This window comes from Pyricularia pennisetigena (assembly GCF_004337985.1).
Source record: "Pyricularia pennisetigena strain Br36 chromosome 4 map unlocalized Pyricularia_pennisetigena_Br36_Scf_9, whole genome shotgun sequence".
Taxonomy (NCBI): domain Eukaryota; kingdom Fungi; phylum Ascomycota; class Sordariomycetes; order Magnaporthales; family Pyriculariaceae; genus Pyricularia; species Pyricularia pennisetigena.
Genome location: NW_021940921.1, coordinates 1,460,158 through 1,486,206, shown reverse-complemented (window position 1 = coordinate 1,486,206; position 26,049 = coordinate 1,460,158). Strand labels below are relative to the sequence as shown.

At 46.5% G+C, this 26,049-nt stretch overlaps 10 protein-coding genes across 10 annotated transcripts; 5 read left to right on the top strand and 5 right to left on the bottom strand.

The window, feature by feature from the left end:
* Positions 1–1,183: 1,183 nt before the first annotated feature.
* Positions 1,184–1,611, top strand: PpBr36_10379 (uncharacterized protein; the record flags this gene model as incomplete). Its single annotated transcript, XM_029897491.1, has 2 exons — positions 1,184–1,316; positions 1,355–1,611. 2 exons carry the CDS (start codon positions 1,184–1,186, stop codon positions 1,609–1,611), a joined length of 390 nt encoding a protein of 129 aa, XP_029744341.1.
* Positions 1,612–3,111: 1,500 nt separating this feature from the next.
* On the top strand, positions 3,112–4,293 carry PpBr36_10377 (uncharacterized protein; the record flags this gene model as incomplete). The annotated part of the gene is made up of 2 exons (XM_029897489.1): positions 3,112–4,121; positions 4,158–4,293. The coding sequence occupies 2 exons, from the start codon at positions 3,112–3,114 to the stop codon at positions 4,291–4,293; spliced, it is 1,146 nt and encodes a 381-aa protein (XP_029744311.1).
* PpBr36_10378 (uncharacterized protein) lies at positions 3,722–4,116 on the bottom strand (the record flags this gene model as incomplete). The annotated part of the gene is made up of 3 exons (XM_029897490.1): positions 3,722–3,754; positions 3,850–3,995; positions 4,020–4,116. The coding sequence occupies 3 exons, from the start codon at positions 4,114–4,116 to the stop codon at positions 3,722–3,724; spliced, it is 276 nt and encodes a 91-aa protein (XP_029744342.1).
* Positions 4,294–7,085: 2,792 nt separating the features above from the next.
* On the top strand, positions 7,086–8,465 carry PpBr36_10376 (uncharacterized protein; the record flags this gene model as incomplete). Its single annotated transcript, XM_029897488.1, has 1 exon — positions 7,086–8,465. The coding sequence occupies one exon, from the start codon at positions 7,086–7,088 to the stop codon at positions 8,463–8,465; it is 1,380 nt and encodes a 459-aa protein (XP_029744409.1).
* Positions 8,466–8,493: 28 nt separating this feature from the next.
* Positions 8,494–11,749, bottom strand: PpBr36_10375 (uncharacterized protein; the record flags this gene model as incomplete). Its single annotated transcript, XM_029897487.1, has 6 exons — positions 8,494–8,626; positions 8,729–8,850; positions 8,913–9,732; positions 10,531–10,874; positions 11,092–11,248; positions 11,322–11,749. 6 exons carry the CDS (start codon positions 11,747–11,749, stop codon positions 8,494–8,496), a joined length of 2,004 nt encoding a protein of 667 aa, XP_029744408.1.
* A 2,273-nt stretch (positions 11,750–14,022) lies between these two features.
* On the top strand, positions 14,023–16,233 carry PpBr36_10374 (uncharacterized protein; the record flags this gene model as incomplete). The annotated part of the gene is made up of 2 exons (XM_029897486.1): positions 14,023–15,234; positions 15,583–16,233. The coding sequence occupies 2 exons, from the start codon at positions 14,023–14,025 to the stop codon at positions 16,093–16,095; spliced, it is 1,725 nt and encodes a 574-aa protein (XP_029744310.1). The 3' UTR covers positions 16,096–16,233.
* A 578-nt stretch (positions 16,234–16,811) lies between these two features.
* On the bottom strand, positions 16,812–17,321 carry PpBr36_10373 (uncharacterized protein; the record flags this gene model as incomplete). Its single annotated transcript, XM_029897485.1, has 2 exons — positions 16,812–17,043; positions 17,107–17,321. 2 exons carry the CDS (start codon positions 17,319–17,321, stop codon positions 16,812–16,814), a joined length of 447 nt encoding a protein of 148 aa, XP_029744407.1.
* Positions 17,322–18,719: 1,398 nt separating this feature from the next.
* On the bottom strand, positions 18,720–19,466 carry PpBr36_10372 (uncharacterized protein; the record flags this gene model as incomplete). The annotated part of the gene is made up of 1 exon (XM_029897484.1): positions 18,720–19,466. The coding sequence occupies one exon, from the start codon at positions 19,464–19,466 to the stop codon at positions 18,720–18,722; it is 747 nt and encodes a 248-aa protein (XP_029744335.1).
* A 1,659-nt stretch (positions 19,467–21,125) lies between these two features.
* On the bottom strand, positions 21,126–23,019 carry PpBr36_10371 (uncharacterized protein; the record flags this gene model as incomplete). Its single annotated transcript, XM_029897483.1, has 3 exons — positions 22,507–23,019; positions 22,249–22,420; positions 21,126–22,171 (listed from the first exon to the last, which is right to left on the bottom strand). The coding sequence occupies exons 1-3, from the start codon at positions 22,987–22,989 to the stop codon at positions 21,126–21,128; spliced, it is 1,701 nt and encodes a 566-aa protein (XP_029744405.1). The 5' UTR covers positions 22,990–23,019.
* Positions 23,020–23,882: 863 nt separating this feature from the next.
* On the top strand, positions 23,883–24,608 carry PpBr36_10370 (uncharacterized protein; the record flags this gene model as incomplete). Its single annotated transcript, XM_029897482.1, has 1 exon — positions 23,883–24,608. The coding sequence occupies one exon, from the start codon at positions 23,883–23,885 to the stop codon at positions 24,606–24,608; it is 726 nt and encodes a 241-aa protein (XP_029744406.1).
* Positions 24,609–26,049: the final 1,441 nt, after the last annotated feature.

The window sequence follows — 26,049 nt, the reverse complement described above, 5'->3', positions numbered from 1 at the left end:
GAGTTGGTCCTTTTGCTGTTAAACGCCCCATTAGAGGTATTATTTGGAGGGTAGACCGGGTGTTTTGGGTCGGTAGTGACTATGATGACGGCTAGCTTGTCGATGGGGAACAGAGCACTGGTTAAAGCCCTTGGAAGGGAGATCAGACCCAGCGGATACGTGAGGAAGCTGTAGCACATTATTTAATATGATAATAAATAATTGTCGCAAATGTACCCGCCTATGAGCCCCTGTTATTGATTGGTCGCAATTTTATCACCAATAGTATCCTTACTATCAGGTTTTATAATAAAGCAGTGGCGAGATATGCAGCCTAACCCAAAACTCACCTCCCTCCTTGGGGTTTTCCTTGGTTTTAAGCTTGCACAATCTTGTCTTGATAAGATTTCAAGTCTTGTTGGTGCGGAGGCGTTGCAGCTGTAAGTTTAGGTTGCATTTTTCGAAGACGTATTTCTAAGTTGAATACCTAATAAATAGCTTTGAAAATGGCGTGCCAGGCCTGACCTTTTTTTCTTATTAATATTACGCTTGAGATTTACTGATGAAAAGAAAAGAATATGCCGAATATCTACCGAAGTTAGGATATTGGTTTGGCCATTTTTGGAGTTGTTTGTTGATAAGTATTTAATGTGGGATGAGAAGCGGGGAATTTCGTCTGGTTTCCAGCTGGGCTTTTCAATTAAATCCCTTTTACAATGCAACCCCCACGGCTCCACGGGTTTTTTGCCTGGGTTCGTTCGGGAAATATTGAAATGCTACAGTGTTATGGTTGCAAAGGAGATATCGCGAAATAAGTGTTGGGAAAATCGCGATATCCATCCAGTTAGGGGTCCCAAGTCCAACGCGGGGATTTTAATTGACGTGATTTTGGAGGAGATAGGGCCCAAGGCGTTATCTACGACCATCCTGTCATGATTTGCAAAGAGCTGTCAAACCCTTTACTCCTTACCATCAGACGACCAATTTGGAAGATTTTTAGGTTGCTCCTTAGTCGACGTATTTCCAAGCAATTGGTTTGTGGAGGTTGGTTTTTTTGGAAACGATGTTTGGTATGAAATTTGGTTTATTAATAAGAACAGGCCAACGGAGCTTGTCGAGGCAAAAAGCAATTGGCTTCAAAATCCAAAGAAACGCTAATTACCCACAAATTATCGCCCGGATTGCTTGTCAAACCACGGCAAAAATGGCCCCTGCCCCAATTGACCCCATTATCCCAATCACCAACACCAAGGCGCCACCAAAACCCAAAAAAGACCTCGACCTGCCCGCACCAGCACGGCAGCGGTTAGAAAAGGCAGGCATTGACCTGTCAGAAGGTTACCCGTATTAGCCGGCGACCGCCATCTACCTGCAGGATGTATACAAGGCCCGCTCCGAGGAGCGCGAGCACGTGGAGCTGGCCCTGCGCGCCGACAAGTCAAGAAGGCGCTGCTGGGGGCCGCCGCACAGGTGGCGGACCTGACGACGTACGTCGGCACCGAGATCGAGGGCTTGCAGTTCGAGGACTTGACGGACCGGCAGAAGGACGAGTTGGCGCTGCTGGTGGCGGAGCGGAGCGTCGTCTGCTTCCGCGACCTGCGACCAGCACCTGAGCCTGCAGCAGCAGTTTAATTTGGGTAAGCATTTTGGAAAGATCGAGGTCCATCCCCAGGTCCCCTACGTGCCGGGCCTGCCCGGCGTGCATATCATTTGGCCGGACCTTCAGGCCACGCAAAGCCCGGCGTCGTTCCGGAGGCCCGGCGGCGCATCGAGGTGGCATTCCCATCTCGTGTACGAGAAGCACCCGGCTGGACTTACTTTCCTGCACAACGACAGCCCAACAAAAAGTTAATTTATCGGAAGCACGATTGGAGTTAATGCCTCGGGTGAAAAAGAAAATATAATCCCGGCGCGGATGCAAGCAAGGTTTTAAGTAGCAAAAAAAGAAAAAAGAAAAGATTTTTTCAATTCCAGGGAATTAACAGTGCGGGTTTGGAAATTTTACATGGTGGAGAGGAAATTAATAAATGAAGAAACCCTGAAAGTGATTATGTTATTATGCGATAATAATTTTAAATTTAAATATTGTTCTAAATATGGTATATTAATATTCTATTTTAAAGCTGCCCAAGTTTGGAGGTGGCCAAAATGTGAGAACCAACTTAACCTCTCTGCTATATAAGAACTGCGTTAAATTTACCTCGAATAATTTGTCAGCATTTGGTATTAAAGTCTATTTTACCTATTTTAGTATTCAATGCCCGGATGTTAAACTTTTTATTCAATATAAATCATTTAATATGTCCAGCACTTTAAAGCCGCCTGCTATTATTATTCTTCTCGGTTTTTATATAAGTTATCTTTTATATATTATCTGTTAATATTTATCGAAATTACTATTTTAGGTCTGCTTCTTTTCTTACTTTTCTAGGCTAAAAGCCTAAGCTTGAATCTATTTAATTATACATATTTTGCTGGTCAATACTTAGCGAGAATTATTTTCAAGTTGCATCGCCGATCCTTTTACTATAGCAGTAGGGGCAAATGTTACCATTTCACAATAGCGACTGCAAATCGTGAGCCGCATGTATGCTCCTGCTTTTAGTAACATATTCTTTTGCAAAATAACAGCCCTATTATAAGGTTGGTGTTCTAAAAGCTCCCCTTGAACAATTAGGTCGCTAAAAGCCCATGCATAAACGCAGGGCAATAGGGGGTATTTTTTTACTTGCCCCGGGCTACGTTTAACCTTAGCTATTTTGGCTGTTCGAGAAGTAAATTTTCAAGTTATTAAAGCCTTTAAAATAAATTACAAAAGTTTATTTTTCTCGTTAGGTTTTATTATTCCCAATTATGCGATATTTTATCCCTGTCCAAATATAGAGGTTTTTTGGTCCATGGTATCCTTTTCTACAAGGGTTCGGCTAGCAATATGGACCGGTTTCTGCACAGGTATTTGTATTATATAGAATAAATCTCTAAACCACTTTAAGGCGCTTTATTTATACGACTCTGTCCCTTATCTGCAACACTCCAATATTTGACACCCCCTTACGCTTTAGAATTTGGCCATTTACCTTCCAATTACCTTCCGTTTATCTGCCATTACCTGCCATCGACCTGCGCTCCAAAATGCTTCTACTAGGATTTGCACTTTCTTTCACTTTGGTTAATGCGGCTGCCTATCAAAGATTTCCGCTAGACAAAAATAATGCTGTGGTCTACCAGTTCCATACAGCTGACGGCTGGGAGCACGACCCAACTTTACACAACGACGCTCGTGCCAAGACTATGATGCAACACATGAATCCAAGGGGGATTTTTACTGCCGTGGTAATTCCCAAATCACGTATGAGCATCGTCGGTCCGTCACAGGGCACTCAAAGCCCAGATGAATACGCTCGCAACAACCCCAGTAAAACGCCATTCCTTCTTATGACCGGCGGATTCTTTGTCGCTAGATCACATAAATATTTCGACGTGCTGCCCAATGGTCAACCCGGCAAAGCCCTTCCACCAGGGACGTACCTGGGCTGGCCTGTTGGGCCGACATCTACTACGCCCAATTCATTCAAAATCGCGAGTCTTTATAAAGACCAGTACGAAATGCTGAAAAGCGACGACGGAAAATCTTTCTTAACTTCAGGGCCAAGTTTAAAAAAACTACAGGTAGAAGAAAACCGCTTCCAGCATGTCCCCCCTTATGATGAAGTCCCGGGAGGCCAGGCGACTGTAATTAACCCTAACGAAAGACTTGTTTACGTGCAATTTGGGGCTGAAAAAATGGTGTTTACCTATACATCCCTTCGGACAAGGGCCGTAGGGATTAACAAAATGCGCGCTCTTATTAATCTTTTCCTGCAAACTTACCTGCACAAAGACATATCTGATGCGACGGTCGCTCTTAACCTCGACGGCGGCAAAAGCGTCATCCTCGCCTACCAGGAACCTGGCCAGCCGCTGAAACTCCTCGCCCAGGGCTTTCGCAAAGAGGAACAAATCCCCGGTTTGAGACCCTTTCCTGCAGGAACGTCACGTACATTTCCTACTATGGTTAAAATCGAGCTTGGTGGCCGCGCAAACCCACTGGGGAAAGTAATGCGCCGCTCCGGGCTCCCGCTTGACCCGGCCAAACATTGCGGGTAGACCAACGCCCCCGGTGGCTCCACTGCTAATAGGTCCGGTGCCACCGCTTCTCGGTGTTCTTTTGACCTGCCCTCGGACCACTTTCGCTGCTTCTCGCGTCTAAAATCACAATCTGCAATGCGAGATGAGACTACGCTGGCGAGGAGTCACGCCGCGGAACCAGAGTGACAACCCTGGCTGAGAAGCTCTTCTTCGACCCTGCAGCACCTACTCGACGTCAGGCACTGGGTCTACTTAGCGACGATGAATTAGACGGTCCCACAGAGACCCCAGCATGAATTAGATCCTGTTCTGTCCAATGTGCCCGAAGCACATCAGTGCTCGGTTTTTGAAACTCGCCCGAACTTGTCGAGTTTCGCTGGGTATTAGCCAAACAAGTGAAGGAAGGTGGGGCGTTTTTGATATATATAAACAAAGCATTTGTTATTGTACTTAGGACAAGAGGAACGAAGGACCCACTACCCGCGAGGTGCATAAGCTCGTGTGACAAACGGTGTCTAGGTCGAAGCGAATAAATAGCAACGCTCTAGCCATTGTAAATAGGGCATGCTTTAGAAATTTCCTCATAAACCTTGGCAATCTTTTTCGTCACCGTCGTTGTCAGTTGTGAAATAGTGCAAAGCTCCGTCAGGGTCGTGTTTGGCACCCCAGGAGCATTTGGAACTCAAAAATACATACGCGAACAGTTGCTTAGATTCAGATAAAATACGGGGAACATTGGTTATTGTTATACTTATCAAAGGCCTCGTTTACTCTCTTGTGGTCATCAGAATCGCAGTCTATTCACCCTAAACATTGTGCTTAAACTTGTGCCTGGTGAGCTGCAATGGCTCTATAACTGCGAAGCGGAAAAATAGAAAGACCATGTTTACGTGTCGCGGGACGAGGGTCATTAAATAGGCACTGTATAGCATCCCTGGGTCCTTATGCCAAGGGCACAGAAGGTACAGCGAGACAAGGTACCGTGACAGAGTCTAATTTAGAATATTGTTGATTTTTCGCCCGCGTTATTTTTGTATTAAAACAATTTTTACTCCCGATTCTTATTATATTTTTTGCGTTTAATTATATCGCGAATTTAACTCAAAAAACGCCCGCAAATTCCAAACGTCCGTTTTTTTTTAAATTGGTATTAATATAGCCCATAACCCCACCGTTTTAAAAAAATATTTTCGTCGCGCTGTTAAAATTGCTAAGAAAACCAAATATTTCCCTGATTTTAAATCTAACGTGGATCCTCAGGACCCTGATCATATAGGTACTGTTAATTATATGCATTATTTTGCATGTAATAAGCCCACTTTTATTTGTATATAGCCCATTATATATAGTGCCGAAGTGGGGTTGTTGGAATTCCGTTAATTTGTTAAATGCAGGAGTGCGACTCAAAGGATAGCGAGTGGGGTTACTTACCCTGTACTGGGTTTTAATACCCACCCTGCACCTACGAGTTAAATACCCTGTACCGGGTTGGAAAAATTCACCAAATCAAAGATTGCGTGCGAACCCAGAGATGGTTTGTTAGCAAATGAGGGTGTTTTTTTAACAAACCCATACAAAATAATTTTTCGGAAATTCATTTGCAGCGCCGGAACCCCTTCTGGCGTGCCGACCCCCACTTCGATGTCGGAAAGTATGTAAGAGGACAGAGCAAAGTCCTCCCACCAATACATTAATGTCCATTTGCGTACAACGTTCCATTTCAGTGCTTTTTAGCGCATTTTAACACTGGTTATTTACCACGCCGCACCTAGGGTTTACCCCTATGTCCCCTGTTAGCACCACAAGTATTAACAGGTACCCTGATCAGTTTTTCACCTTAACACAGTTTCCAACTTCAATTCCAACGCCAATATTGCTTATTTAACCTCAATACAATCGGAATTATATATATCGGACATTTTTACATCCTCCTAACAGGTGCGCGAATTATATCCCATATTACTGAAATTACTACAGCGCCGTTTGGTAGCAGGTTGCGCACTATTTTCCTCCCCAAATTCACTATTATTATCCAATATCGGACCATTTGCGTTATTCAATTGCAACAAATTTTAAACTTTTTATATAATAAATAACCTTCCTTCGCGTATACGTATTTTTCTGGCCTTTCGTCGCTTGTTAAACGTTTTGTTAACCTTCCAAAAGCTGCGGACTTTTACTGATAAAAATGTAATTTAGTGGGCTATTCCTTTTATTCCTTTAATTAACTGTTTTAAAACATTAAAAACTGGTATTGGCGAATTGTTTTGGTAACGGTCGATTCGAATTTTAACAAACGTAAACTAACAAATAACTTTTGTCGGGTTGTTGTCACGGCCAGGCGTACATTGGAGAACCTCAATATATTAGGCGCTATTAACGAAGATTCTAAACTAAAGAGAAGAGAGAAATTACAATCAACGACGCGCTGGAGAGACGCGCTTAAATCCGGAGTTAGTGGACCCTTTGTCCGATCCCTGGCTCGGCGTGGAGCCGAGTCGTGATTCTGAGGGCAGGTCTGGGGGCCTGATCCTCACATTGACAAGCTTACCTTACCTTACCAATGTAATATTAACACTTAGCTTGCCCAGCTAATTGTTAAAAATATCCTCCTAAATCACCTTGCTTATGTCGACCGCCCCAGCCGGATATATATAACCATGGAGACTAGGGAGTAGGGGCAGGGCCTGGAAGATTTGGAAGAATTACGTTAACGCAAGATAAATTTCATTGAAAGCTCCTCACCTGTCCCTCTGCGCTTTAATCTTACCTATAAATAGGTATATATATTTATACATTCAAAATGCAATTTTACTAAATTTAAAACGTTGGACTTGAAAGTTTGTTGTTATATGTTGTTTAAGCTGCTCTATTCGCACATTAATCTCGTATAAAATAAAATATTGTATTACAATATCAATATAGCAGAACTTCTTTTCATATCCCAATACGATAGTCAACCTTTACATTTTTTAAAAATGCTTACCATTTTCATTCTTCTTTTCGGCTTAGTTATATCAGCAATTTCTACTAACAATTATATTGATTTTAACAAATACGAAACACCCGACCTTGGATTTCTATACCGGCCTGAAATAACTTATAAATGGAGCCATTTTGCACCCTTTCATTCCACCTCGTCGAAATTCAACCCCTCCGCCTCGTTACCGGGTTGCACGGTCACGTTTGTACAATCACTTGTGCGGCATGGCGCTCGGTATCCGAAAACTGGAAGTCAATACCGAGATATAATTCAACGAATTCAATCTTCTGTCAACAAATATAGCGCAAAATATGAGTTTATTCGTAATTACGAATATAACCTCCCCACTGAAAATTTAAATGATCTTGGTCGTCACCAATTAATAAATGCAGGAATACATTTTTACCGACGATATCAAAATTTGGCGAAAAATAACGAACCTTTTATCCGTTCTGATGGAGCCGAACGAGTTGCTGAAAGCGCTGAAAAATGGGCTTACGGCTTCCATCAAACTTCTTTAAGCGATAAAACTCGAGTTAAACCGCATCATTTCCCTGTTTCAATGTTTAAATTTCCTGTCGGAAAGCAATATAACAACACTTTAAATAATGCCGGTTGCACCAAATACGACAAATCCGAAGCTCAAGAGGTTGCAAAAGAATTACCAAAAAAGATTTTGACGGAGACCGCAAAACGGTTGAATCAAAATTTACCAGGGGCAAATATATCAGTTTACGAAATTCTTCAACTTATGGAGCTATGTGTTATGGAAACAACGGCTAATATTGTGAAAACGGGTATTTTATCGCCCATTTGCAATATTTTCGACAACAAGGATTGGGAGGCGTTTGAGCGTTTTCATGATGAAGTTAAATGGTATACCCACTTTTATGGCAACCCTTTAGGGCCGTCATTGGGAATAGGATGGGTAAATGAACTTATCGCGAGGTTATTACGAAGACCTGTACAAGATTCCACCAGCACCAACACCACAATTACTACCAATCCGAAAACGTTTCCGTTGGATAAGAAGCTTTACGCCGATTTTACCCACGCCACGGATTTCGTAGCAATTCAAGCCACATTGGGATTGCTCGGTTCTGCACATATCCCCGTCCCTGCAAACAGAATTGTTAGCGACCAGAGAATTACTGAATTTTCGTCTAGCGAAGTGGCGCCTTTCGCGGCCAGGATGTACGTGGAAAAAATGACTTGTTCGGGTCATACGGAGGAACTGGTTAGGATTTTAGTCAATAACCGGGTTGTGTGGTTGCCCAATTGCGGTGCCGACAGGGAAGGGCGGTGCAAACTTGGCGCATTCGTCGAAAGTTTGAGTTTTGCTAGGTCTGGCGGGTTTTGGAACAAATGTTTTTAAATGCTTGAAATTGTTTATTTTGTTTTCCTCAGCTTAGCTGCAGCCAGGCGAGCTCCTCGAGAGTCTTGGCGCTGCCGAGCTCTCGCAGGGCGCGGCGGTCTGTTTTGTTGGTGGTCGTCATGGGTATTTGGTCGATTTCAATGTAGGCTCCTGGCACCATGCTGTGTCGGGGAAGAAAAAGGGGACAAGGTGTTAATACCGGCAAGGGATAGACAAAAAAGGATTATGGGCTTTTTTTTTCAAAAGGAACAAGTAAAACTTACTATTGCGGCACGCGATCCGGCAGCTGCTCTAAATCTTCAAAGGCGTCAGAGAACCCCTCCTGGTCGACGCTGAGCCACCGCCACGCTGGTTTGGGTTGCGCATGATCGGCGGTGGCGTTGCGCTGGAAAGTCCCTCGTCCGTCAGATCCGAGCGACGGCCCCATGACGGCATTCCAATGTTCACGTGTTCGTTTGCAGCCACGGCCATAGAGTTGGGCGACATTGGTGGGGGATAGGCGTTACGCAGGGAAACCTCGGATGGCGGTGCACTGGTTGAACCAGTTTCCCTCTCCCTGTTAACGGTTCCAATGCTGCGACGGAATAAATTCAACCCACTAAGTCGGCGTACGTGCTGCTGTTGGGAGCCAAATATCGGTGGGTAGTGACGTTTGCTGGGATCCGAGGTGTTGCCAGTCGGAGGCGATGTTAGAGTTGGTGTTGGAGGCTTTTGAACGTTATAATCCACACTATTGCTTCGCGACATGCTGCTGCGCACCGGAGATTTGCGAAGCTTCCCGTTGGTAGGGGCCTGGCGAGACGGAGGGCGAGTTACGGTAGGGTTAGATCCGGTTCGGGCATGAAGGTTTGACCGCCGAAGCGGCGGCGGGACCGTTGTAGAAGCCGAGGGCCCAGCCGAGGCGAGGCCAGAACCGAAAAAGCCCGCCTGAGGGGAAGGCAGCGATGCGCCTATAGCATTAAATGCGTGCGATGTCGGGGGAGAGGTCGTGCCCGCGCCAAGGAAGCCCGCTCCACCAAGGTTGCCAAACATGGTTTCGCTAGACCACCCACCGGAACCATTTGCTGCACCAGGGAAGGCGAAAAAGTTAGGCGACACGCGACCACCCACATTAGCGCCGTTGTCGATATTAACAGCAGCATTGTGCGGGAAAGCGCGGTTCGGCTTCAGACTTTCGCGTATCCAGTAATTATACGTCGAAACTGTTGCGCCATTATTAATATTGTCGTTTTCGGAGCTGTCCGACGCCCATCCGTTGTCGTTTTTCCTGTCGTTGGACGTAATTGTTTTACCTGCGGAGCGGGGACGCGCAGGAATAGCCAATTGAAATTCAGTATACAGGCTTTTTTGAAAATTGCCCAAACCCTTCCTGCCGTTAAAGGCAGACATTGAAGCGGCCTGGTTCGCTGCTTTTCCCGTTGTAGTTTGGCTGCTTAACCTAAAGTTTATACTTTCCGTCGCAGCAGGGTAGTTACGATTATTGGGGCCAATGTCGTGTTATTTAATCGATGTAGCGGGTTGGGATAGTGTGTCATTCGAGTTTTTAAATCGTCGCAAAGTCGAAATCGAAATGGTATTTGGAGTGGGTGGTAATCCAGCACCCAAATCCTTGGGACCGTTTGTTATAACCTTTCGTAATGCATCTTTTTTCTTTTGTTTTATACGTTGACGAGCCTGCTGCTGTTGCTCCAAAGTTATCGTTGGTAATTGCGGGCTGCCGAACTCGTTCCTTTAATTGGTTGGGGTACCGCCATTAACGGCCGACAGATCGCTTAATATGGACGAGTTATAATATTGTAATTTCCGTTGAAGGTTTGACAGCGGGGAGTAATTAAAAACTTCGCCAATCGAAAATGTTCCGGATGGACCCCGCGAAACAGAGCCAAAGCTGGATCGACGATTTTTAATAGGCGTTATGGCCCTTGAAATTGTGGCGGCAGCGTTCCTTGATGTCTCATATTCCATGGACCTCTTTGGGGGCGAGGACGAGCTGTTTAGGAACGGCTTTTGTCCATAGACGTTAACAAAAGAGCTTTCGCTAAAAACATTCAAATTTGGTGTGGACATCAATTTATAATCCGGCACGTTATCGTCGTTTATGGCAGAATTCGAAGCGCGTTTAAAGCTTAGGGTGTTGGCACGTGGTGCAAGATATGCATTCCGCAAATTTTCCGTCTTGGCGCTAGGATCGTTAATAAAACTCGGCATCCTGGTGAATGCACCTTCGTCGGGGTCTTCGGGCTCGGGGAGTTGGTCGTACGTTTCGGCACTTAGAGATCTGATGATATCGCGTTCCTTCTGAAGCTTTTCGACCGTCGCCTCAAGGCTAACAATCATAGCCACGGCATCGCGGATGGCATCGTCTCGCTTCTCCAACTCTTGAACGAGCCTGTCATTCACCTCCTCCACCTGTGAACACCGACTCGCCCGGCAATGGCGGACGTAAGCGGGGCTGGTTGGGTGGCTTGGGAAGAGTGGGGAGGAACGGTCACCTGCGGCGACAAGGGTGCACCGCTGCTGCCATACTCGTCCATCATATCCTTCTAGGGAAACCTTTAAAGATAAATATTTGATGTGGTCTACCTTTATACGCAAGCTTGGCCGCTCCACTGTGTTATATGATCACCACACTACAGTGGTCACTACGCCACAGGGCCACCACGCCGCCGCCATCGTCGACCGCAACTTTGCCCTCACCATGCACCACTGCACATACGACGGCAACACGCTCAGGATGATCCTGGAAGAGCTCGAGCGCCAATATCTTGGCCGGCCTGGGCTGTCTACAACACCTTTCCAAAACTTCATCAGCCACGTCGGCAAGATGGACACGGAAAAGTCTGCCGCGAGACGTACTGCCCGTGCTCTCTGGTGCCCAGGGCGAGCAGCCCTTCCTGCAGCGCCGTGCACGGGTACACATCCGTGACGCGAGAACCGTCGACCGAACAAGCCCGCGCCGCGTGCCTCCGAGCCGCAGCCTCGTGGACATCGGGACTAAGCAGGGAGAAGGGAGCGATTGATTGCAAGCTGCTGGATTCCGACTCCTCGTACCTGACGCACTCTGCCATGTCCTCGAGCACAGGCGCCCGAAACACGTCAGCGACGGTCAGAGCGAGGTTTTGGTGACGCGCCGAGGCCACCAGCCGCATGGCCGTGATGGAGTCGCCCCCCAAGCGCAGGAAGTTGTCGCCGGCGTTGATGGCGCTCGCCTCGATGCCGATAACGTCGGCCCAGAGCTGCTGGAGCCTTTTCTCCATGAGCGTGCTGAGTCTGCAACCCGACATAGACCGGGATAGGTTGGCGCTTGCGCCCGATGAAGTCCAACGACCCGTCCGCGCCGTACCGGGCGAGATCTCCCGTCATGTAGATCATGGCCCGCCGCGGCGCGTGACCCTCGACGCCGCGCGACAGCCAGGCCGGGCTCTCGACGTAGGCAGACGACAAAAAAGGTCAATGACAAATGGACGGTATAAAGTATGTAGCGTGATTCTTACCTATTCTCTCAAAACCTCCAACGCTCACCATAAGCTACAATAAAAGGCTCCAAAAGTCAGGGAACGTTCTAAACTCACAAGCTGGATGGCCCAAATGGTTTAAAGCCTACCGACAAAATGCCGAAATCCTCCGCATTTGGAAATTGGTAAACCCCGACCGACAAACCTCCGAAAAACTCGTAACGTTTGAAAAATTTACCGAAACCGTTACCGAATCGCTTAAACACACAAAACGAGCAATATACGAAATTCACCTCAAAATTTGGGACAGCAACACCACTCAAAAAAAGCAAATTTTTCGAAATTACGCCGCAAAGCTCCGGGAAAATCACCACCCCGTTTTTAAAAGTATTAAAAAACCGGTCGCACCCGGAAACCCTATTTCCTCCGAAATAAAAAACGCCGTGGAAATAACGTATAAAAAATAAAAAATGCTGGATAATTATATAAACGAGGAATTTAAAAAAGTAAATTTATTACATTAATAGGTTTTTAAAAACACCGATCCCATTTATTTTAACATTGTTTTATTTATAACACACCGCAACGGTTAAAACACGTTCCAAAAAATTATTAAAACGTTTAAAAAAAAGTTTGCACTTTTAAAATTATACGCCAAAAAGCAGGCCATTAAAAATTACCGTGCGGTATTAATATTAACGCGCACCACGAACGACAAAACCAATTGGTTTAAAATTTACGATGCGGTATACGAAAAGGGCTTTACATACCGGATAACTAATTTCGGAAAAAATTCAACGATCCGGGATTTCGCAAAAACGGGAGGGCGTTTCCAACCCTTTTGGGCCGTAAATATTCGGAACGAATTTAACAAACCGGATCACAAAATCACCCTGGATTACGCGTTTACGTGGTTTAGGGGTGCGTTTAACGATTAAGCTGTTAACCCCCTAATCGGCGGGAGGAGCAATTTCGCTAAATTATATGCGACGCTCGGCGGACCTTCGCAAAAACGCAACCGGAGTTCGACCCGTGCGCACAACGGGGAACAAAACAGGGATTAGACGAATTACGAATGCCCCTATGGCGCTAATCACCATCCCTGGAAGGTTTACAAGTGTGATGCACTCCTAATTGCCGTAAAAGGTATTAATTCCGTTACACGACCTCGCAAAACCCATTTTCAAACGGAATGCAAGCAAATCAGAAAAGAATTAAAAAAGGAGCGCTGGAAAGACCTGAAAACCAAGCTTTTACAAGCTGGAACGATCCCGGCATTTTAAGGCTCCACGAGCGGAAACAGGCAAAACACATCCAATAATAAAAACGTACCCGCAACGATCTCGGCCGCATATTTGGCAATATACCGCGACCCTGGAGAAAATTTTCCGGGTTTCCGAACATTTGATAACCATAATAAAAGCGCTTTCACCTCGATAAACACGTCCCAAAACAAATATTATAATAATACATTGTTCGATAATTATTATTCCATTTATTTGGTAAATAACACCGATCGGCTGGATCCCGGATCATTGCGTAAGCCAAAAACAGGTAATGCGCTCGTGGTGTTATACGGTATCCAAAACGTTAAAATTATGGGTTACGGCATACGCATAATAAAGGGAATTTTAACCGAAGGACGAATATTAAAATTATATAATGTGGCGTACGTAAAGGGATTTTACGTAAATATCGTGTTTAAAACGCGTTTAAAAAATAAAAACGTGTGGTATAACGGGTTAAATTACACAATCCGTATAAGAAGCAGGGAAAATAATATTTTATTGTGCAAATTGGAACGACGAAATAATATAATTTTCCTACAATATAAAATATTTGTTAATTATTTGCGCGTCCCATCCACGTTACCTGTAAATTTTGTAGGTATAATTTTTTCCGAACATACTGATGAGCAAGATATCCGTGTCGTCAGCGGAGTGGGCTAACAAGCGTCTTGTATATTCTTGCAAAGGTGGAGAGCTCTCCCGGTCAACCCTCCTTTATCAACTCCGTCCTGCTGTTGAGATCCAATGAACTCCTACTATCACGTCACAGACAATTCAACCCACCGAAAATCCTGCGGCACTATGATATCAAAAATGCGGGACTCAACGAAAAAGCGGGCTGTTATTCACCGTGACGCTGATTCAAAACCAACAACTGCGGCTCAACCAAGAAGATGCGCAAGGCGCCAGTCAGCTGTTTATAAAAAGCCGGAACCAGGCTCACTTTACAACATAATTCACAGCAAGGCTCGAATCGGACTTGACGTCCGTCCACTCCTTTGGACAGATCTCCATAGCACACTACTCAGTGTTCATTTCAGTTATGAAGGACTTGCCAGCTTCCCAGCCCCCAGAATTCATAATGATGTATCATTTCGGCCACCCAAGCCAACGGATATGGCCAAAAGGTTATCCCGCGAGGTCAGCACATTTGCGGACAGAAAATCTCCGTCACCGGCAAAAACACACGCTCTGAGAGAATTGATGAGCGGCTTCTTCCCAAGCATGTCTTCTGCCATGGCTGATGAGGAACTCAAGCTACGCTTTGGGAAGAGCTCTTACCAGAAAGCTGTTATGCTTTCCATGGTATGGAACAAGGGGAGTCTGCGTTCACAATCGATTGAATTCGCCGCCGCGCGCCCCGTATCTTCTTCGCCTCGAAAATCAAAATCGAGCGAAGCCAACCTCAGTAGCGCGCCATTGATTGCCTTCGTGGACCGGGAGTATCCTCCTCGGGCTCGGAAAACCCTGTTCCAGGTACCGCCAGGTCCTTTGAACGACAGCTACAGAAGCTCACCTGTTTTGAACCTTATTCAATTGCGTTTAAAAGGGCTTGTACCTGCTGATACCGACCAGTATGCGTATCTGGTAGTGGTTCTTATCCCCATGGCACAACAACAGCTTTATGGGAATGATGGGCGTCGGCGGTTTAAATTATCTCCACCCGCCAACGAGGCTCTATCTTCCGATTTAAGTAAGCAGTCATGTTTAACCATGAACTCCATTTACGATATCCAAGTACGTGTTTTCAAGTTTGACGCGGCCGAAAACAATCTTGTTATCTATACTGGAACTATTGGTGCAGACTTCCTAGAGGGTTTTGCAAATCCGGCAAGGACTCTTCACAGAAAGCCAGGCGGAGCTTCTTCAATGCGCATCGATTACACGCGTGTGCCCATATGGCCCTTCTATGGTCTCAAGGAGCGGCTAGCCAGTGCTTTGGGATCTGAAGTGACAGGCGAACGATTTGACGGCCCCGACTATGATTTTTATGGCGAAGAGCTGTCATCCAATGAAGCGGGATTGGTACGCAGACAAACAGACTCTGAACACTGCCTTGCTGCCTTGAATTCGCAAAAGCCACTTCAGAGAAGCCCGGATCGGTCAGGTAACAAAAGAACTTGGGCTTCAACCAGAACTCTTGAAGATTTACCCTGAACCTCTGCACCCAAACAAAAACGTAGAAGAGGTAGCGGTGCCATGGGGGTATGAGATGTTCCGGGAGCAATGTTGGATTTCATATTGAGCCCATTAGTCTAACCCTAATATATAAACAAATTCACCAAACTACACCCAACCTGACATTGTATCAGCTTATTATCCATCTAAGTAGCGCACTAGGCTGGCGAAACTAACCCTCTGTTTCACTTGAAGATTGGAGCTGATGAGGCATCGTCCAACGCTGATGATGAAAACGGCCCAGCTGCCACCACGGAAGCCAAAGAGGACGTGGTCGAGCCCTTGAAACATTTTAAAGAAGTTCACCACTTTGTCAAAAGCACAGATACGATTGTCCTTTCACGGCTGGGGGATCTGAACATACTTTCTTACGCCATCGTCAAGCTGAAGTTTCTGCTTGCGATGGCTGACTTGAAGGGCCCAGGCGGTGGCGAGCCCATAACGCCAGCAATGTCGCATCTTGAGGCATCTTTTCCTTGGCATCTACTCTATTCGTGCTTGAACTCTTTTTCAGCAGGCTTTAAAACCCCCGGTAAATACGAAACGTGCGAGTTTCCCCGCACGGCCGAGAGGAGGCCGTTCCCCGAGGACAGGGCGATGCGCGGGTTTGTGTGGGCACAGATGGCTTTGCCGGACGACTATTTCACCGTCAATGAAAGCATGGAGGAGGATAAGAGGACTTTTGAGACATCGTCGATGGGAGAGTAGCGTCGTGAAAGGTGTCTGTGGCTTGCGTACCAAATCGCACAGGTTGGGACATCGGAAGACGCCGAGAACAAGGGTAAGGAGGGTTGTTGGATTACGTACGATCCCGATACCAAAAAGATTCATCCAGCCACCAGGTAACGGCGCTCAGTTCTGTGCTAATATAATTTACCTGGTTTATACTGTTCACCTAAATCATCTGTCGATGATTGATGTAACTGACCGCTGGAAGAAGCGTCAGACCATTGGCGAAGATTTCAGCAAGAAGTCACTGCTTGGTAATACTGTAAGCGCATTGTGGGCTTGAAAATAACATTGAAGAGTCATCAATCTGCCGCAGAAGTTGCTTGTCCAAAGTTACATGCAGGTCAATAAATTCGCCAGTCATTCCTGTGCTCCCACCCATTGTCTATTTTGTGCTTTACCAATCATCTTTTCTTTGCTTCGACCCATCCTACCCATCGTCATTGTGCCAGAAAAACAGTCACAACATGGCAGAAGGGTATTTTAAAGAAGTAGCTGAGGAAAAGAAATTGCTAAAGAAAAAAAGTTTGCTCAAGTCCGAAAATGGCTTGACATGGCAAGCTCCAAGAAAAAGAGAGTCCAACATTTTAATACAATGGCCCCAATGCTCCTTAAATGGCAAAAGATTAATGAGTATTGGCACATCAATGATTGGCATCCTTACAGCGTCATTGCCTTGAGCGTTGAAACTAGATTTACCCTGAAATTCTAGCAATGTTCTTCACGAGACAGCTCGAGCTTCCTAAACTTCCACTAATTAGTAAGTACTGTTCAATTCTCTTCATCGTCATTAACGGGTAGTATAATACTTTTTGTTTATCCTTGTCCCGTGTCACATGGGCTTTGGCGATCATGTTCCCATGTTCGTCGTATAACTCGAGAGAGGAGTGCGTGTTGGGGTCGCCTTGGCTTTTGTGCTCCATAGAACTGTGTTACAATTTGCTAAGCAAGGATCGAGTATTTGAAAGGGTGAATAGCTTGGCCACTGACGTGATAAGGGCGCTGGCAACTACCTGCTCCTGTTCTTTTGTCAGGAGCTTTTTGCCTTGCAATGCCGTCTGCACCCTTTCAGTTGTCTTCTCCAAGATTTTTGGGTCAATAGCGTCGACGAGACGACGATATCCCTTGTCTGTAACTTCCTCGGCTATATAAATGGCGATCGACTTCCCACGTCGACTCGTAGCTTCACGAAGCAAGCGACTCATAGCGCCAATGAATTAGGCGCGTATATGCAAATTATCGCTACAGGTTCGAATGTCAGAGAGTTGAGTGTGGTAACGTGCTCACTCGGTCGAGTTCGGCACTCCGATATGTTAGGTGCGCCGCGCCGTCCATTTTATAAGCAGCGTCGACTCAACTCCTTCTCGACCGCAAAATCTCTTGACGTCACTCTATCGCACCCAATAGTCGCATTCTGAGACTTAGAGAGCCCTGGAAAAGGTATTCGAAAGCGGTAAGCCGGGTACTTATAGCCGCTCACAGGCGTCTGAGGGTCCTCAGATGATCGATGATTGTCCAATTACAAACAGGCATACGTTAAAGAGACTGGGCGGTGTATGGAAGCAGCTGAGGCTGGAGATGCGGTGAGCTCTTGGAGGTTGAATCGAAAGGTGAATAGTTGGCAATGAATCAAACGGAAAGTGTAAGGGAGGGCATAGCGGAGACTGTCTGCGGACTCATATGTCTGTGATGTGATATTTAAGCAGTGATCATCATTCTAATCAGGGTTTCAATCTACTAACACTGCACCAGCCCAACGCCGGGAAGCCAATGTTCCATATCGAAAGCCTTAGCGACGCGCCTCCATCAAACGAGAAGATTGTTTCACAAAATACAATTTGCCTTCCGAGCCTTGGCCCATCTCTCAAAACCTCTCTTCCCCTACAGATCCCCATCGGGTATGTATTGCGATAGTCGCAGTGTACTAATACAGAAGGTACAAATAAAAGATGGAGTACAGATTGTTACTCAGATTATCAACAGGGCCATAAAGAAGATTGATTTGAACAAGCTTCTCTGGCGATGAAGTGTTATTTCCATTGTGCTCTTTTGGTTGCCACTCTTTGAATGTACTTCCGGCATTTGAGACACCTTGAAACACCCAGCCTTTCCCTGTGGCAAAGCAAAAACCTGCTCGCCCACGCCCAAGGGAATTAATAGAATGGCTACCAACGCGAAAAGAAGCGAGAACTACGTACCACAGGACCCCAGTGCTTTCTTGCCTCCGTGACCTTCCGCCAGGGGCACAAAACAAAGGATTTCCTACGAATACGCAGTCTGCTGTAGCCAGGGCATAACGCAAATGCCGCGCTTCACAACGCAAGGAAAACTGTTCATCATACCGGCCGCCTCCATCTCAAAACAGATGCAGCGTTCCCAGGCATTCTTCACGAGCCGGTCGCGTGCACAGGTGTCTTTGATGAGCGCGTTTTCGAAGAGCTGGCGAGTCTGGGGGACTTCCTCTCCGAATTAACCGAGATAGGTATGGTTTTGGCCAAAAACACTCGGGAGCTTAACGCGGTGCAGATATCGAGGGAGGCGGGAATGAGAAAGGAAGCAAAGAAAAAATCTTGTGAGGAGAGCGAATTACTGTATGAGTCTGCTTATTTTCTTGTTGTTTCGGTACTTTGGACTTTCCCATGCACAAGAGATGCATTGTGCGCGACGTTTGCGGAACTATAGATGATAATTGTTGAGACTTGTAAAGTTTTGGTCAAGGATCTCCTTTCCGTCTTTGACACAACTGATTTACGGGTTATAAGCACTCTATAACTAGGGCTGTATGAAATAGCAGAAGAGGTGTTGTCTCCGGCGATGACGGCGCGACCGGTTTCGAGTAGCTCGATGGCGATGGCCGGGCTTTTTTTTGAACAAAGGGCAACAGCGGCGGCGTCGGAAGATAGCCCTGAAATTTGAGAAAGGAGATGTCGTCTGTCGGAATTTGGCAAGGACCGAGTTGATAGAAGCGGGATAAGGTTAATGGCCTGTTCGGCAATTTCAAATGCCGATTTATCACTAGATATGTGTGGAATCGAGAGAAACCTACGCCTACCTTGGAGACGTACGTTTATGGCAGCATTGAGGTGCCCCAGAGAGGTGGCAAAGCTCTGTTTCGCTTCTTCGAGGTCTGCCAATGCTCCAGTTCTTGAGAATTTGTCATTCAGACGAATTCCAAGGTTGTTTAAACGCCCAGCCCGGTCTGGACTATTTATCGGAGTGGCTTCGACAGCTTTTCGGCCGACTTTGATGGCTTCCTCGAGGTCTGCCAATGCTTCAGTTCTTGAGAATCCGTCACCCAGATGAACTCCGACGTTGTTCAAAAGCCCAGCCTTGTGATGAAGTTTCACCATACCGCCGGCGATATTTTCCTGCTTCACTTCCTTTGCTTCCTCGGGGTTTACCATTCTGCTGTGACCCAAAATAACCTCCATCTCATTCAAAAATGCAGTGTTTTCCAACTGATTTGATGAGGTTGCATGGTCAGAGGCTTGGCTTTCGTCTTTATCCATTGACCACTACAGCCGTGCAGGCGAGCTGAAAACCTGCGTTTATGCGCGTGCCTGCACGAAAAGGGACCAATTAAGTCAAAGCAAATAAAATTTACATTATCGTGGCTGCTTACACTATCTTAGCACTGTTCTGTCAGCATATCACAAAGACGAATAGAACGCCTTCGCAGATCTGCAGCTATATTTGGATGGCCAGATGCACCAAGTGAAATGTAACCTTTACTCGACAACAGGAAGCTAAGGCGCTATGTAGCAAACCTCGCAGATGGAAGGTGTGGTAGTGTATGGTTGGCAGACTGGAATTCAGCCGTAACATAATGGTGTGCCTGTCTGCGGCCTTCCCAAATGGACTTTGCAAGCCGCCAATCCCTATGCTTGAACCACAAGCTCTTTTGGAGGTGAATTGGAGGAGAGATGAGGACCGACAAACCAAAATTACAATTGGCCCGAATACGCCGCATGCAAAATATTCGGCTTTTCCAATGATATAATCTGGACCAGTTTCCATTTCACGGAATTGTTTGTTTATGAGGTTGGAGCAAGTTCCTTGTTATTTTCATCAACATCCTCATTTTCCAAAAAAAATCCCGTTTCACGCTTTTGCCCTACAAATTCCAATATACCATTGCTTATACCACCCACGGTCAACGCTTGGGTTTGAGAGCCTTGAAGATCTTCGCCTCTATCCCACGCCTGCTCTTCCAGCCGAGTGGTCCGTGCCTAGGCATTTGGTCCTCCAGCTAAACCTCTTTGCCGGCCAACTCTACATCTCCTCCTTTGCTGACTACACTGCGCTTTGTGACATGCTGGGATTGGACTGGGAAGGTGGTGGGAAAGACGGGATGGTGGTCTGCGCAGACGGCTTCGTCGACCCGGCATCGAACCCTGGAAAGATCCTCAAACATTCCTTTAAAAATAGTCCCGTCAGCTTCCTCAAAGTGTACCTGACCAAGGTCCGTCGCGACTGCGAGTCGATCGAAAAGACCCATATGGGCAAGATCCTGAACGCTGTCATTTTGCGACCCGAGGACTTTTAATCTGAGACGGGTGGATACCATGGTCTGGGAAACAAGTCTAATTGCTTTGGTCAGATGAATTGGGCGCTTTTTTTCTCTTTCTATTTTCTTCGAGATATTTCTCAACCGCTGCAATAATGGGATGGATTTCAGCAATCGGCAACCACGGACGCGGAGTTTTATTTGATTAGAATATATGTGTTCGGAGAGAGAAAGGCGTGCATGTAAATGTGATAGGCAAAGTTGGTCAGCTAAGTGAACTAGCTACAGTCTATAACGGATGAGGTCACCCGTAGTATATCGGCACATATAGAAAATTGAGGCATGTGCTCCATGCTGTGCACACCTTCTGTCCAGGTCTACTCCCTGGCACAATCAGGTTTCGGCCTTTTTCGTTGCTCTTTGTCGAGTCTGGCAAAAACTTCTAACATAGTGGCAATCCGCCCTGGCCTTTCGCAACGTTGACGTGCGCGTATCGTCATCCTCAGCCGGAAGTCGTTTTGCTCGCCTTGTGATCCAACGAGGTCTTAACCCAGGCCTCAACATCTCGCAGAGCTTTGCGTGGGCACGTTTTCCTTTTGAGCAGAAAGCCCTGGATCTCGGCAGGTGACATCTGGTCTGAAACGATCTTGGAGCCAAACTCGGCTGCCATTTCAATAAGCTCATCTGCATCGGTGATGGAAGTCTCCAGGTCGTCCTTTTTGTCGGTAGCGTCGAGTGGACTCAACCACTGCGAGGATTGGACGCTTTGTTCGATGCTGTACAAGCGCTGGAACAACTCACGTGCCTGCTGCTGCGTCGCATTGCGAAAGGCCACTTGTAAGTCGACGCGACCGGGGCGGACAAGGGCTTCATCGAGAGTTTCGGGCTTGTTGGTTGTCATAATAAGTATGCGACCCTCATGCGCCGCCACGCCGTCTATGGCGTTAAGCAGGCCTGACATGGATATACCTTTTTGATCGTCTCCATGTCCCCTGCCGACCTTAAGGGCGCGAGCCAGGTCTGCAACCTTCCACTCGCTGGGTCCTTCTGTCTTGGTTTCTGTTCTGATCTCACCTTCGGCTCTGCTCATTCCGGCTGTGTCGATGTCCTCCAACAGAACGATGCATCTTCTCGGCAGGCCGTTAAACAGGGTGGATAGATCCTCATCGCTCAGCTGCGGCTCTATGAGGCTGATAACGTATATTTCAAGCCCGAAGACACCGGCCAACGCAAAGGAAAGTGACGTCTTGCCCGTGCCCGGAGGGCCGTGGAATAGATAACCCCTGCGCAAAGGAATGCCTCGGTTCGAATACCAGCGTTCCGTCTTGGGCTGAAGATACTCGTTCATATCTGAAAGCACGGCCGTCTTCTGCTCCCGGTCGAGCACGACAGTGCTTATGGGACGAACTGGACGTTTCGCGACCTCTCTCCACGCCCGGTCGTGGAATCGGCGTTGTGGGAGGCTATTGGGCCGCATTATGAGCGTTTTATCGCCGTGGTCCTTGTGGTGATGCTTCCGGGCGTGGGCCAAAAACTGCTTAATGGGCTCTAAATACACCGGGGGGTTCTATTTGTCAGTTAGGTATCAAGAGCGCTATATAATTTAAGCTATAACTTGGGCTCACCTGGGGAAAGTCCAAAGGTGGAAATGATGAAGGTCTCTTTTTCCCTGATAGTGACGGCCTCAGATTCTGTGTTGCTGTTGTCCATCACGGATCTCTGCTGCCGGTCAATACTAAAATACTTGCCCTGGAATGAGAAGATGTGGGGACCAGAGGAGGGGGTATAGCGTATTGGCTAGTTTGAGCAAATTATCAGTATATGAATTGTATTATTATCCTTTCCAACTCACCTTGATCGACCTAAAGACTGGATGTACCCACCGTGGTTGACTTTTGTTGCGAAAAGTTCAAGTACTCAATGCCGTTCTCAGAAATTGTTGCCAGATCTACCTGTCGCGTGCCGTCTTCCCACACGGACTGGAAAGCCGTTTCGGCTATCAGCCGCCTCGACCTCACGGTCCGGGGCTGGGCGGCCAGCCAAGCCATGACATGTTCAAAGATTTCATCATCGCTGGACACGGAGATTTTCGATGTTATATACTCAAGCGTGAGATGCCACACGACCGAAAAGAACTGACGTGTCAGGTGGTAAGTGACCCAAGCAAAGCTTGTTGCAGTGACAAGTGCCGTCGGAAGGTAGGCGCCGAGGCTCTGGTTGACAATAATCAAAGTTCGTATAAGTGGGTTGCCGTGTACTCTACTAATCAGAGGCATGATAATATCCTCGATCCCCAGTTTGCTCATGAGAAGGCTCCCAGGAGTAGTCGAGACATTACCGGCAGAAATATCGTCTGTCGTGGACATGTTGAGGTTTATCGGTTTCGAGATTCGACGTTTAAAGTTTCGATATTAGCACGAGTAGCCCGATGGTAAAAACAAAAAAAGCAGGATACTGTTCATCTTATAGTTAGCGGGGGGAAAGGGGACCTAGATTCGAGGGTTGAGCGATGTGGCTTATACGCGTCTTCTTTACGGAGCTGCACGTTTATCGTCAATAGAGGCATGAAAAACATCTTATGCGCCCTACCACTAAATCTTGAGGCATATCACAGTAACAATAAACCTTCTGTCTAATCTAGTCACAGATTTGGTTGAAGCCAAGGTCTGACAGCGTAGCAGTCGCGTTACACAGGTTCTTTTTTCGTTCATATTTCAAAAACAATTGGACACAGCTCGCCGTGTTCGCCTGCAGAGTTTGCTAGGATGCGCGATATTTCTAAGTTACAGGTCAGAATATGAAATTGATTGGAAGACAGTAAAGCTTTGGGAATTGTATCCCAAAACATACAATCAAACACGCCGATCAGTCGCGTCTTTCTGTAAGTTATTCTCGTCTTTGTGTTGAGGCAATGGCAAGGGTGGCGGAAGCGTCGTCGCGAACGCCAAACACAGCTTAGGAATGTGATGCAAGACCGCGAACAGCGGCAATTGGCTCCATTTGGACGCGAACGCCAACCTGGTATATTCTTACGCGTCAAAGGTCTCCTCCAAACATGTCCGCTCGGCGTCAGAAATAGCCTGGCAAACGCCGAAAGAGGGGAGACACGTTTGCCGGCGGAAGCTTGCTCCCGTAATTCTGCCGTGATTTATTTGATCAATTTCTTTAATCTCTAACGCTATTTTAAAAACCATTCGGTCTGTTTTGTCATTCCCAACAAAAGTATCTACCCGTCAAACACACAGCTACGTCTCGAGCCATGGATTGTGCAACATTTGCCGTATACCACGACGTCGACCATTTCGATGCTGGTAACCTTGCCGAGCAGGCAAGCCAAACCAGTTCTCAGTCTAGTGGAGGTATCAACCTTCATGATCCACTTCATCCTTTATTGGTGGGATCTTTTGTTACTGCCTGGGGTGGGCCCGAAAAACCGACTGCGCAAATGGATGAAGACGAAGATCTTCCTTTGCCATGGGGTCAACACCTGCTGAGCTCAACCAGCCAGAGTCAACGTTCTGAGTTCCAGCAGACAGCTGATACAGCTCGTGCACAAACTCCCATCCACAACGTCGGATACTCCGGCTTTAGATATACATTTGGCGACGAAGTTGACTGTGGTCAAGACGGGCTCAGGCCAGAAACGCTCCACACCAAAACTCCAGCCAGCGAATTTTGGGTAAACAAAACCGAATCCGGATATGCCCCTCAGTGCGGTGATCTTCACCCAGACCGTATCCTAGAAAATCGCCGTGTAAGTCATTGGGAGATGCAGTGCGTTTTGAGCCGGCGAGGACCTGGCAGCATGACTGCTGAACAGATTGAGTATTATCAACAGAAGGTCGACAATTGGTGGTATGGTACGTTGCCCATTAGCCAGGCTGTGGATGATGCCGTGGCTCAAACCAGCGGAAAGAAGCCATATACAAGCGAATTTTTATCTGCTTCTCCACTGGTAAATTGGCTGGCGGGGATTGGATGTTAGGCCTCGGAAATGTTTAAATAACTCCGCTGCAGAGGGAGGGTATTGGTCACCCTCAAGGATACAAAGCGAAGCGTCGGGAAATATCTGTATCTCTTATTAATTTTTATCTTGCTTGTGCCTGAACTTTTTCCGAGATCTGTCAATGCAAAAAGATTTTGCTATCAGTTACCGAATAAAAACTACAGGAGGCCTCTCTAGTCCTAGATGTTAGGCCTTGTGAAACGGCTTTTTAACTTTCTATCTGCCTTTTCATCTGCGTGAAAAGGAATATTTGTATCTTTGGCTGCATTTCTAGGCAGTATACAAGGGCACCTTGGACAAAGCCTCACAATGTAGCTTCTGCTTTATTCGCCACTACCCATTATTAAGATTTACAGAACAGTCCATAAACAACAGTCAAACTAGCGAGATGTTTGAAGAAGACAACTTGTCGTGGTTTTGAACGACTGCTACACCTACGGGTTGGAAGGCTAGAGAACATTCAGGTCATGCATCTAAGTTTTGGGGAATAGAGGAGTGTAAATCCTCGGGAAATTACTGTTTGGTGAGTTGAATTTCTAGCCAGTCGGATACCCGGTGTACTGAATTGTTAATCTCTAACAAGTCCTCCACAGCCTCGATAACAGTTGTCGATTTTTTTTTCGATACACCAATTAGCCTATGCCCATAAAACCTGCGTCATGTATCATTCTCACCCTCTGCATTTTTTCAGTACCAATATTCTAATGTGCAACTCGCAAGCCCTGAAAAGGGATATCATGCCAGACACTACAGGCGAACAAAAACATGTGCCCAGTCACTGTAGAAAATAAGGGGTGGACGAGGAGGCCTACATCATCAGTAAAACTGTGTAACTTCGGCCACTCAGCTACAAAGGTCGTAAGTTCGGTAATCACAGACAAGTTACCGGAAACATTCCCAGTCAACAAGACCTTGTTGTCTTATGTATACCAAGTCAAATATGCAGGCCTGATCACCGTACATCAATAAATGGAACAAAACCTTCAAAAATGCTCCCACTCTAAAACAAGATGGAGAAGTTCGTCTGCTCGACAGAGGAGGCTGAGTAAGTAAGTACAAATAGGTTCCTATTGACGAAAAGCCGCGCACATTTCTCGATCGAACGTTATTGGAAAGAGTTTAGCAAATGCATGAAAGGTCGTCAATGTAACTTTCAGCCTAATATCACTACTAACGCCTTGTTGCAGGTCGACTACCAAGAAAAAATGGGGCTCGTCCAATGCCACGCAGATCCTGGAGTGAATAGGGAGCCCACGGGCTTGGAAGTGTTTGGCGCCTTTGTGCAGAGATTTCTCGAGTCTTGCTATTCTGGGGCATCCGCGCTGCTAATAATTGCTAGTCCCTGTCTCAGTCATATTCGGGGCCTCAGCTGCAAGTATCTCTAAGTTGCAGGATGTATGCAGCTCAAGCAGGGGACAAC